Source organism: Lepidochelys kempii, chromosome 11 (genome assembly GCF_965140285.1).
Source record: "Lepidochelys kempii isolate rLepKem1 chromosome 11, rLepKem1.hap1, whole genome shotgun sequence".
In the NCBI taxonomy this organism is placed as follows: Eukaryota; Metazoa; Chordata; order Testudines; family Cheloniidae; genus Lepidochelys; species Lepidochelys kempii.
This window is the reverse complement of record NC_136390.1, coordinates 38,488,283-38,501,411: the sequence shown is the minus strand read 5'-3', so window position 1 is coordinate 38,501,411 and position 13,129 is coordinate 38,488,283. Positions and strand designations below refer to the sequence as shown.

Here is a 13,129-nt window from a genome sequence, read left to right as displayed (position 1 = left end):
GGTTGGATATTAGGAAACACTATTTCACTAGCAGGGTGGTGAAGCACTGGAATGGGGTACCTAGGGTGGAATCTCCATCCTTAGAGGTTTTTAAGGCCTGGCTTGACAAAGCCCTGGCTGAGATGATTTAGTTGGTGTTGGTCCTGCTTTGAGCAGGGGGTTACACTAGATGACCTCCTAAAGTCTCTTCCAACCCTAATCATCTAGGATTCTAACTACATTTAAGAATTAAAAATCAAATGCACAATCACAAAATGGAGAATAAGTGGTTAGACAATAGTAGTGCTGAAAGGATTTGGGGGTTAGACTGGATCACAAATTGAATATGAATCAACAATATGATGCAGTTGCAAAAAAGACTAATATCATTGTGGGGTGTATTAACAGGAGTGTTGTATGTATGACATGGGAGGCAACTGTCTCACTCTCAGTTCTCGTGAGGCCTCAGCAGCAGTACTGTATCCAGTTATGGGCACCATGTTTTATTAAAGATGTGGCCAAATTGGACAGAGTCCAGAGGAAAGCAATGAAAATTAAAAACTTTTTAGAAAACCTGACCTCTGAGGAAAGGTTAAAAACACTGGGCATGTTTAGTCTTGAGAAAATGAAGACTGAGGCGGGACCTGATAGCAAGTCTGCAAATATGTTAAGGGCTGTTATGAAGAGGACACTGATCAATTGTTCTCCATGTCCACTGAAGGTAGTACAAGAAGTGATGGGCTTAATCTGCAGCAAGGGAGATTTAGGTTAGATAGTAATAAAACTTTCTAACTATAAGGATAGTTAAGCTCTTGAATAGGCTTCCAAGGGAGGTTGTGAAATCCCCATAACTGGAGGTTTTTAAGAACAGATGAGGCAAACACCTGTAAGGGATGGTCTAATTATAGTTGGTCTTGCCTCATCGGGGGAAAAAGGGTATAGACTAGATGACCTTTTGAGAACCCTTCCAGCCCTACAGTTCAGTGATTCTATGGGCAACCTGTTGAGTACTCAAATGGATGGGGAGAAAGCATAGAATGAATGAAAATAATAGAGTTACACACATTCCTTTGAAGTGACTAAATAAGGTGTACTACATGTATTTGGCCACATTTGGGAGCAAAGATGAATACACTCCCCAAGAAACATACACAGAACATTCAGTATCAGGGGAAATCTAGAACTATGTGGTAATAATCAATACATCAAAGAGAGGAAAGGCATATTTTCACACTTCCCAGGTCTGGTTCTGCCCAGGCAAAAAGCTAGTTAGGATCCAGTCCTCGCACTCACCTAAAAGTGTTTCTGAATAGTCTATGAAGAACCTTCCAGCTCCCCACCCTCCTATCTTAATACTATCTGTCATATGGAGGTTCCTCTGCCCCTTAATCCCAACCTCCTAGAGCTGTTGGTTCATCAGGCCCAGTAACCTCTGTGCCCCTAGCTCATATTAATTGGCACATTAGTCCCTACGGAAATTATTTAAGTATCTGACTGGCCTAAACTGATTCCTGGACAGGGTTAAAATAGATTCCTTTTGGCCAGGGTTAAAATACAACTAATTTGCTCAGAGGCAAACATTTTATCATCCCAAGCTGCTTTCCTAGGTTCCCAGGTGAAGTAGATAGGCCACGTTAGAAAGACTGTGTAATACACACACAGCTTGCAGTGTCCTTGGCAGTAGAGAAAAGGCAGAATTTGGTTATAAGTGAATATATGGTGTGACAGGGTTGGGCCAGATGGCTATAGGAGAGTAATAGAAGGCAGATATAGTAGCCCCAGGCTAGGTAGGTCCCTTTTCTTTGGGTAAGGTAACAGGGAAGGTTCCAGAACAATCAGGAACCTTCTGGAGATAATTAAGACAGGCTGATTAGAACACCTGCAGCCAATCAAGAAGCTGCTAGAATCAATTAAGGCAGGCTAATCAGGGCACCTGGGTTTTAAAAAGGAGCTCACTTCAGTTTGTGGTGTGTGTGTGAGGAGCTGGGAGCAAGAGGCACTAGAAGCTGAGAGTGAGAACGCAGACAGTTGGAGAACTGAGGTGTACAAGCATTTCAGACACAAGTAGGAAAGTCCTATGGTGAGGATAAAGAAGGTGTTAGGAGGAGGCCATGGGGAAGTAGCCCAGGGAGTTGTAGCTGTCGCACAGCTGTTCCAGGAGGCACTCTAGACAGCTGCATTCCACAGGGCCCAGGGCTGGAACCCGGAGTAGAGGGCGGGCCCAGGTTCCCCCCAAATCCTCCCAACTCCTGGTCAGACACAGGAGGAGTTGACCTGGACTGTGAATTCAGAAAAACGGCCAAGCTGAGGGTTGTCGTGAAGTTCCAAGGGGAGCAAATTTGCCAATAAGCGCAAGACCCACCAAGGTAAAGCAGGAACTTTGTCACAATGGAGATTCTACGCTGGGGCTATAGGACATAGACAAGGCCATATCTGGCTCTCTAGCTCCCAAACTAACTCCACACAAGCTGTGCAGTCACCTAACTCCTGACCTGGACTAAAGAGCGCCCGTGTGCCTGACATTGCTACACTACAGTGATCATCATGAGTCATCTAAGGCCACATGGGTCCCTTCCATCTACAGACAAGCCCAAACTTCTGGAATGTTAGCTGGTGAGCTGCCCACTGGGGAGGGAGAGATGGGTGATTTTCCCCCATGGTGCAGTTCTTGCTGATTGAATTATGCTGGGTCAAAATGAACCTTAAGTTTTATCTGAGTATATAAATTTGGTTTAGGACTGGTACACATGAGAAGCCCAGTTTGGGAAGAAAAGATTTGTTAAATATGGAGGAGTCTGCTCTACAGTTCTATGAAGGATCTAGAACCCTGCCACACTGTACTTGTCTTCCAAAGGTTGTTATTCATTTTGGGCCTGCTCCCATGGAAATCTGTGAGAGATTTTTACTATTGACATCAATGAGAGCAGAATAGAATTCTTTGTTAATTATTCAATTTTTCCCTTTCACCCAGCAATTTGACACCCTTGTTGGAGAGGGTGGAGGCCAGATGAGTGGAGGTCAGAAACAAAGGATAGCTATTGCTCGAGCCCTTGTCCGAAACCCTAAAATCCTGCTACTAGATATGGCCACATCAGCATTGGACAATGAAAGTGAAGCTATTGTCCAAGAAGCACTTCATAAGGTTTGCTATGTTATATCTGTAATCAGTATTAACGGGACAGAAATACATTTTCAAAGCATTGTGTGGAAGATACTTTTGTACTGTTATAAACTATTGTTTGACCTTTTTTAAAGAATCTCATCAGTGACAGAGAATTGCTGTTAACATTTTCAATCTAGCTGAAACATTAAAAAAAAATCTGTAGAGCTGTCGATAAAAGTTCTATTAATCCTTTACATTAAAGTTCCAAAATGGGCATTTGAAATTATACACAATAAGAAAGATTTTATATAAATGAGAGCTGATAGTCATTGTGCACAGTCTATCAATATGAAAGTCCACAATGTAGCTTTTCTATGGATTTCAATGGTTGACTATTTTGGAATCAAAATGTGAACATTCATATTTTGAGCTTATATTTCAAAAACCTTTTGCTCAGAAATGCTCCTATTTTTTCCTCAGAAATCAGCTTGATCGTGGGGGGTCCATTTATGAGTGAAAAATTCATGCAATGAGATAAAAATTTTGGCAAAATGGGTCTAACTTAGCATTTGTAGCAAAGTGAAATAACTCAGATTTTAAGTAATTTTGTTTTTCATTATGAATATAAAAAACCTTTTGCCATGAACAAACTGTGATCTCTTTTTGTAAACAGAGGCCAAAATTTTCAAACTTGGTTGCTTCATGTCCAAGGTCTGCTGTGCTGAAGGGGTCACTGAATATCCTCAATGGTTCATGGCCCATAGAGGTCTCAGGAAACTTCACATAAACTTAGGGATTTTTTTTCACAGATCAGATGGCATTTCTTCTCACGAACAACATGGTTGCAATGGATTATCTGAACAAATGTTATCTGTTCCCTTTGTTAGGTCAGGGAACAATGTATCTGTGGGAATGGTGCATTCAGAGCAAGGTAACCATGTCTGCAGAGCATCTGTCAAGTGCCAAACATACTACTGCCTATGATCTGAGTCAGAAAGGGGTGGATCAGTGTGATCAGTCACTCAGGCCCTCATTGCATATCTGATTTCTGCCGAGTGAGGTTACCTAGACTTGGACTTGTTTTAACTTGTAGCTAACAGTTGTGTGAGACTTTGGTCCATGACAGGCAAGGACCTATGATGCTATCAGATGCTTCTTTCACACTAGAGTTAAGGCTTCCTCTGTGCCTTTTTCTTCATTTTGTTTAATACCCTAGCAATTAAGTGCAAGGCCAGGGTGAACTCTGTTGCTTGGACAGGAGCCTGGCAAACTTGCTTTTCAGCTCTGCGGGCTCTTTCCAGGGAACAACCTTGCATTCTTCCCCTAAGCCAAGATCTTTTGCCCCAGCAGGGAGATTGGGTAGTGCACCCAAACATCCAGGGCTCCTAGGTCAAGATGACACTTCTTCCAGAGAGCAAATACAATGCTGCTAGAGTCCAGAAAGTCTCCACAGGGGAAATAATTATGTTTCCAAGCAGACTGTTTAAGAAACTCATCCAGAACAAATATTTTGATCCATTCTCTTGTCCAATTTTGGCTGCCTTTAATCTCTGATGTCTAAGAAGGTGAAGGGGTTGCTCACCAAGGTAACTCTTGCTCTCTGATTATACTGGTTCTCCAGTGCCTCATGGACACTCCTTCTTCTTCTTCTCTACTTCAAAGCTCACATTCCAAAGCTTCTGGAGTTAGAGAGAAACTGAGGGACAGGTTGAAGAGGCATGTTATTTACATCTTTGATCAGTGGAATATAAGGGTCTAGGGAGCTGAGTGTGACCCCTAACTGCTTAAAAAAGTTTTGTGGTGCACAGATATTATGGTGATGTGAGCCCTTTACACACCCAGGTAGATTGACTGTATGCTAGGCACATGGTTCTTACAGAGTGGTTCTGAGGAGGCAATAAATTCACAGAGCATGAGTTACCTTGATAAGTGATCCCTTTTCATTGATTGCATGATCATTCTTGAAATCAGAGAGTTCTTATCAGTTTCCATATGCACCTCAGCTCCAGCTTAATTTTACTTTAAAAGCCTTGAACCTTTTAATTACCATTCAAATGAGCATCCATTACCCTTAGATGTCGTATCTTTGGTAATAATTATTTATATAGCACTGCAAATGTATGTGGTGCTCTATAATACGTTCAGAAGTACTTACAGTCCAAGGGCCATGTCCTGAGACATGCTGAGGTCAGTGGGAGAGATTGGTGCTCAGCAGGGGCTTGATCCAAAGCCTATTTAAGTCAGTTTTTTACTTATGGATCATGCTCCAGGTGCTCAGCTCAGCATCTCTCGGGATATCAGGTTGCTGTCCTAATAATAACATTGTTCCTCCTCTCTCCCTCTCTCAGGCTCGCCTTGGGCGCACTGCAATCTCCATAGCTCATCGTCTGTCCACAGTCAAAGCCGCTGATGTCATCATTGGGTTTGAGCATGGAAGGGCAGTCGAGAGAGGAACACATGAGGAGCTACTGGAAAGGAAAGGAGTTTATTTCACACTGGTGACCTTGCAGAGCCAAGGAGACAAGGCACTTACTGAAACAGCAGTGGAAAGCAAGTGTTTTATTTTGTTTTTATGAAGTTAAGTTAAATCCCACAGAACACAGAGCATCTATAGATTCCTTTATCAGTGTTAGTTGATTGTTCTCCTTTGGTTTTTCTCAAGGCTGAATTTTAGCGTCCATAAAAGTGATATATCGATAGCACTGGTCAGAATGTGTTTTTTGCACATTTGTGCTGAGCAACCTTCCTCATACAGATCTGTCAGCATATACCATTTTTGACCCGCAATACACTGGCATTTTATTGACAGTTTGGCCATGTTGTATTAGAAAAACAGACAAATTATGGAGTATGCCAAGACCACCCTATTTGTTTTACTAGTGATCTGAGGCAGAAGTAAAAAGCTAATATAATGACCTGTTGTACTGCTATGAAACAATAGACTGTGATTATCTTTGAGGATGAAAGCATTTCCTGCCACTTAACAACTTGTAGTACCAAAATGTTGAAACACCCTTACTAGCCACACCCACAGTTTCAAAATACGATTGTCATGGGGTTCATATTAAATTTACCTAACTTTACTATGTCAAATAAATTAATATAAAATGTATAGTATTCTAAGGCATAGTGGCAAAGATGAATTGCATTCCTTTTGTTAATGTAATCTACAAAATATTCCAGCTATGAATTGGAGACATTTTTTTGTTTTGCAAATAAACAATTGGTTTAGCTCAATTTTAATACAAACTAAGGAGCTTCTAACATTATATTTTACAATTGCAGGAAATAACTTGCTTGCTATGCCAGACCTTAAGAAAGTCCAGTCTTTTAGCCGTGGGAGCTATCAAGGAAGCTTCCGGTAAGCCTTTAAAACACTGACACCTCTTGATACATTTCCAGACGTTTGTATTCTTTGGTGACTTCCTAAATCACATGATGCTGAGGCTGCACTGCCTTGGATGGTGCAGAACAGGGTGAGAGAATGCTGCAAACACCTTCACTAAAGCACATAGAGGCATAGCAGGTGTGGAAATGTATAGACTGCATACTAAGACATCCAAGCCCATGAAGTCAATGAAACGACTCCTACATTTAGTCTCTCTCCACTCTATGTGCACTCTAATCTTATGGCCTCCTGCTCAAAGGGTGTAGGATTTGGGTGAAAACTGGGGGTGGCCACAGGTGGATTGTCTTATAGTTCTCAGGGCTCCCTGCTAAGGCACAAAATGACCATCAGGCAAGACAAGTTTTACTCCTGCTTTACAACAGTACATGAGGCTGGGAATTAGCACTTGCATCTATTCACATTAATAGCTTACTCTCTTGCACTCATACAGCAGACCTTGGTTTATGCAAGTGCAGGATCGGGGGCTTTAATTTGTGTAGCCATTTATGTTGACTATACAAGCCTTCTCATTCATCTTATACTATACTGACTGATGAAGATGGCCACTCTGTTGAAGATATAAGACCAAACCCTGCCCTGTGTTGCATAGGTAGTGGAAGATGGTATCCAGTACCTCTTCATCCCACACTGAAGGCAGTCAGGATTCTGGCATAATGTTTTCATATTTATGTACGATGTCCATGCATATATTCATATGCGTACTCTAGTTAAATCAGTCCAATAACGTGGAAAAAATTACTTGCTGTGGAATGTATTGATACATTTGAGGAATCTTGACATTCTGTCTGAGAAGATACATCTTAGTGTTAACACACAAGGGCATTTTTGTTACCAGTTCTACCCAGGATCAAGCATTAAAGATTATAATCAATGGGCCAGATCCTGAGTGGAGCAGCCAGCCCCAGATGCCATTCACCTTAATGGGAGTTGCGGGTACTCAGCTGATAATTTAGAAATAGATTACAAAGAAACCAATACTCCTCTCTTCTGCATTGCTATCGAAACATTTATGAAAAATGACAGCAGGGTCTGCTTGGATTTCACAACTCACTTCTGTCTCTGTCAAATCCTCTTTCTATACAACAAATTTTGTTTACTTTAGACAGGGATGATTCAGACGACACTGCCAAAGTAGCAGTTGTAGACTGGGGCACCCTACTGTCACGGATAGGTGGAAAATTACAGTATGCTGTTGAGTGCTCATGCTCCAGTACTGTGCCTGTGGAGTACAGCTACTGTGTAGTGACTGAGGGTCCTGTGGTGAAACTGACTAGAGTACCTTGCGGGCGCAGAATACCTTCACTTTTCTGTGGCCTTGGCAAACGTATTGCAAGTTTAACAGGAAACACCCAACCACTATTTCCCTAATTTCCCCACAAATACAAGCTGGAGTTTTAGATCTAAGAGAACAAGGTGCAGTATATGAACCTGAATAGAAGTATCTATGTCTGTTGTGGAATTCCTCCTTCCCATAGTTTAGGAGACTGAGGAAGATGGCAGCATGAAAGGCAATTTTAGGCCTTTGCAGTCATAGAGTTTGCAGGAGTCGTCAGCTTTGCTTCAACAAGCTCTGATTTCAGGCTCTGATATAAGCCAGGATAAAAACTGACCCAGTCTTCAAAACACATATTGTGTCATTCAGCCCATGAAGAACAGACCTTCTCACCTTTCTGTTTCACAGAGCTTCAGTTCGACAGCGTTCCAGGTCTCAGCTCTCTAATGTAGTACCAAGCCATCCATTATTAATCACTGCAGACCAGTCAGACGCTGTGTATCAAAAGTATCAATATGAAGAAGGCACATCTACAGAAAAGGTCAGACATCATCATTCATTATTAGATTGCTGATAGATAAAGCATGTTTTTACATCTTTTGGCCCTGATAATAATATACAGATAAGTATTTCTGTTATAGGTGGTTGTTGGTAGATATAGCATCTTGCATGTATCCTTTTTTATATTTAAACAAAGATATTACTCCAGGCCTCTACTCTCTCTGAGGTAAGTGCTGCATTGGATGGCACCTAGTACGTATATAGCCACATGCAAAGCCTTACACAGAGTAAGTCTGGCGATCTGGCTGTAGGGGAGGTTGAAGTGAACATATAAAAGCAGGTACAGGTTACATGAGGGGAAATGCTCATTTTGTGGAGTATAACAGTTGCTCAGAGGTAGAAATTGCACTGTTTGTTCATTATGGAGCAAGTACCCAATATCTGTGGACACGTGGTAGTCCTTAGACAGTGTAACTGGGGCTTCATTCTGAGACCACTGAAGTAAATGGGAAAGTCTTGGTGACATCACTGGGCTTTGGATCGGTCTCCTGGTGTGGTTCAGCTGCATGGAAGATCAGGGCAGGATGCCTTAAAATGGCCAGTTCAGAACTAACTATTCAGGAATATGCACAGTGGTAATTTACAACCCGCCCTGAAGCTGCCAGCATCAATTCCAAGCACTTCATCAGCTCTGTATAGGGCAGTGTGGAAAGTGGCACTGTTGCTCCCAGCACCGTGCCAGGGTAAACAGAGGACTTTGGCTTTCACCAACCCATAGGAAAAAGGAAAAAATAGAACATTCGTCTACCCCTCCTCCCTTGTATTTCTGGTGAAAAGATGTGCAAAAAGGTCCATTTCCAGTAAATTGAGCTGAAATAAATGAGCAGGGCTCAGCACAGTAAGTGTTGTAATAGCCATTCTCTCCTAAATCAAAGAATAAGGTAGGGAATCATTTGATGATGAATCTTCTGCACTTACTAGGAGTAATTATGAGCATTCTTGCACCTGGCATGCAGACAATTCACATAATGTGAGGTGAAATTAGTGTATAACTCTGAGGCCTCCTTTTTGTTCTAATTGTAATGTATGCCTATTCATCCCCCACACAGTGTCTACTCAATGCCTACAACCACAGTGTTTTGAAATACTACTTAAGAATTTGCCATGAACAATACAATAAGTCACCTTGAGAGGAAATAATTTGAGGGCTCTGTAATGGCTCTTGCAGCCCTAGTGTTCTGGAGGGAGGAGAAGGTGAACTGCTTGAACGGCGGTGGCTGGAAGCATAATGCCAGCATAGGGAAGCAGCAAGCGTAAAGATCTTCTTGACCCCGGGTGTAACTCCACTGGAGTCAGGGAAGTTACCCCAGGGATCCATGTCCCATTGTCTCCTGACATGTTGGAGGGAATGTGTTCTGAGGCACACCTGTGACAGCAGGGCCCACCAGGGAGCACAAGGCACTCTTATTAGGGCTGTTTCCTGTGCAAGGATTATGGAAAGAAAGTGGCTCCCTCTCTGCACTTTTTCTTATGGCCACTGAAGCCCTAAGTGTGGCAATTATATAATTAAGAGGCATGCCAACATTCTACTATTGAGTAAGGATTTTACTACCAGTGAGTGGCAGAGAGAGATTCCTATAAAGCCTATTAAATACCAGTTTGAAAGAAAATGTATACCATAGAAATGAAGTGTCTGTGTCTGTGTTCATTTTAATACTTCCCAAAAGAATTTCAGCTTGTTTTTCAACCTTTCCATCATGATATTTCTGTAAAAAGCCTAGGCCTCTCTTGAGCACTGAATCCTACGAAACCATGTGGAAGTTTCAATCCAGATCTATGAGTGGATGGCTCAGCTGGGAGCACACAGGTTTTCTGTACCTCCCTCTTGGCTCTGCTTTCAGAACTAGGAAAACCTAGGACCACCATTGCCTAGGCCTTCTGGCTCGGTCATATTTGCTCATAATACAAGTTGTAGCTGAGAGAGAGAGATAGTTATCTGGTGATCTGAATACAGAGAGTATACTTATGCTCCCAAGAACAATGGGAGCCCCTGTGTGTGGCTCTTACTAACTTCTACACAGTAGTAGGAGGTGAGCTGCCTCTCTGGCACTGTCCCTTCCCCTTCTAGGCCCGAACAGAAGACTCTCCATAGAGTCAGGGTTTCCACAGGTTATGGGGACTGTGCAGGCTGGGGCTGGGAGTGGAGGCTTAGTGATGGGGGTATAGGGGCTACACTTCATTCCAGCACCAGCCACTCAAATATTGCCCGGGAAATACACTCTGTGTATGGTTTGGGGGTGTTGATTGTCAGCCTGCTCAGAAGCAACACGACTATGATGCAACTCTAATAAAAACACAATTTAAAAAAAAATCTGACCATGGTGAAGTAGCATGCTGAAGCTATAGTGTCTGGAAATTATCTGCAGATGTGCAGTGCACAGGTCTGAGCAGGATCACATGAGCTGTGAAGTGGAGCTTACTAAAGGAACCCTAATGTGGGGAGATGAATCTCTGATCGGTGTCATTGAGGGAATGTTTATGCTTCATAAATCAAATATATTTTGTTAGCAGACATTTGAGGAGGAAGAAGAGGAAGTGGAGCCTGCACCAGTCACCAGGATTTTGAAATACAATGCTCCTGAGTGGCCTTATATGTTGTTTGGATCCGCTGGTGCAGCTATGAATGGGGCAGTCAATCCACTCTATGCTCTATTATTCAGTCAGATTCTTGCGGTAAGTCATGCTAATATTTTAAAATTCATCAGTAGGGTTGGTTATTACTCTTACACATTTAGAGCTTATAGCAGGCAACAGTGGATGAACAAATGGAGACAGGAACTACTAAATGCTAATCTCAGTGCTGACATTGTCATCTTGGGCGAGTCTTTTAACCTCTCTGCCTTATCTTCTGAGTCAGGCAAGTGGGGATAATCCTTCTTACCTACCTGAGCAGGGTGATCTGATGAGGAAGAACCTGTTCCTGCTCTAGTCTATTGTACATAGCTTCGTATGCCACTCCCATCACCATAGTATTTAATCAACTTTGCAGAAGCATGTTACGCAATGTGACTAATATCTGTCAAGTGTGGTGCCTTCTTTCTGTCAGCCTCTTCCTAAGGGGAAAAAAGTGTGTGTGCAGTGTAACATAATGTGTTGGTATCTTGGGGTGTTTTGTATCAGTATATTCTGCTCTGTGCTCGCATAAGAGGTGGCATAGTCAGAGAAGTGTGTCTTACACTTGGAACAGGAGACGGTGAGGTTTGTTATGGTTTCTACAGGAGTTTGTTCCACAGCCTTGGACCGACCCCCAAGAAAGCTCTATCTCCTGCTCAGATGAGCTTTACCTAATTAATTAGGGCATGATTCATGGTCTTTCTGAAGTATATGAAAATCCTGCTATTGACTTCAATAAGACGATGATTCAGGCTCTAATTTATTTGTTCATGTTTGTAAAGTACTCTGTATGTGGAAACTGTTAGTGTTAATTGAATTGTTTCAAATACCATTTTTTTCAGGTAAAATGAAAAAAAATGTGAGAAAAATATCTACAACAAAATATTATTTCCCTTTTTAATTGTTTTTTAATCTGTCCTTTACTCTCAGCAGGAATTCACCTGTTACATGAATGTACTAACAGAGACAGGACCCAGGACTCTTGGCTTACTTAGCATCCACTCAGTGAAGATCACAGCTAATACAAATTCCTGTCTAGAAAATATATTACTGGGAAAATGGGGCCCAATCGCTGCTAAACCGTACTTATCTGTGTAGTTCCACAGTTCTCCTCCCATGGAAAATCAGTGGTTTTCAGGATCAGGCCTATATTTTGACCACAAGTGTCAAAATGTAATAGAATATAGAGCAAAATTAAAACACATCAGAATATGAAAATACCTTAAGGCTCTGGGCCTGAGCTTTTCCTGCAAGGTAGTGAGCACCTTGATCTCCCTGGATGAATTCCTCATCTATAAGGATTGGGTCCAATGGGAGCTGAAAATGCTCAGCACTTTGCATCCTTGAAGAATTAGGCCCCAAATGAGATACTTTAACAACCAACAGCCATGCTTTATTATCCATAGCCCTAAAATGTTTTTGCTGTTTTAGTGCAGGGCCAGGCAGACAGCCTGCTAATAGATGGAGCACACACCCTTCTCCAAGCGCTGTATGAATATCCTCACTGATGATGGTGATAGGCATGTTGGCTTGTGCTGGAGGAGAAATAAACTCAGGGAAGGGGGAGAAAACACATTTGTGAGTAGAAGAAGCCAAATCTAGGAGAAAGAGAGAAATGTTATTTGGAAAGTTCTCAGATGTTGCTATAAAAATAGACTGAGATTAAAAGAAATTAATCATAAAAAATAAAAGTGCCAGACAATATATTTAGAAAGAAGCCAGTTCATGAGTGCAGCAGAGACCATTGCTGCAAGCACAGAGCTGGCTTGTTCTACTTACATTACAAATAATAACAGTGCTTCTGACACACGAGCAAATAGCCCCCCTTCCATCCCAGCTGCACTGGCATCTACATAGTGGAATTTGTGAGAAGGGGGGTGCAGAGGGTCTGCACTATGGTCCCATTTCTGGTGAGACCTTCTGCATGTGCTTAAGTCTCAGTTGAGAAGAGCACTTATCCATGTGCTTACATCCCACTGACTGCTCTGGAATCAGGACCTGTAACAGGAACCCCAGATTGAATTGTGATTGGCTTTGCCAGCATTCCCCCTTGGGCCCCTGCAGAGTGCATGCTGCAGGAGTAACACTGCAGCCCTTTAACTGGGAGCAGATTGCATTCTCCTGTGTGCTCATCTAGCTTTGCCAGCTGGTGAGGAAAGGAAGCATGGCTATGACCCTCCCCTCAGAACAT

General features: G+C 42.3%; 1 protein-coding gene across 1 annotated transcript in view; it reads left to right on the top strand.

The window, feature by feature from the left end:
- Positions 1-13,129, top strand: part of ABCB11 (ATP binding cassette subfamily B member 11) — a 69,397-nt gene that overhangs the window by 30,465 nt on the left and 25,803 nt on the right. Inside the window, exons 14-19 of the mRNA XM_073304739.2 lie at positions 2,951-3,121; positions 5,431-5,636; positions 6,207-6,238; positions 6,404-6,443; positions 8,173-8,305; positions 10,837-10,998. Coding sequence (XP_073160840.1) covers positions 2,951-3,121; positions 5,431-5,636; positions 6,207-6,238; positions 6,404-6,443; positions 8,173-8,305; positions 10,837-10,998 — 744 coding nt within the window. The remainder of the gene's footprint in view (positions 1-2,950; positions 3,122-5,430; positions 5,637-6,206; positions 6,239-6,403; positions 6,444-8,172; positions 8,306-10,836; positions 10,999-13,129) is intronic.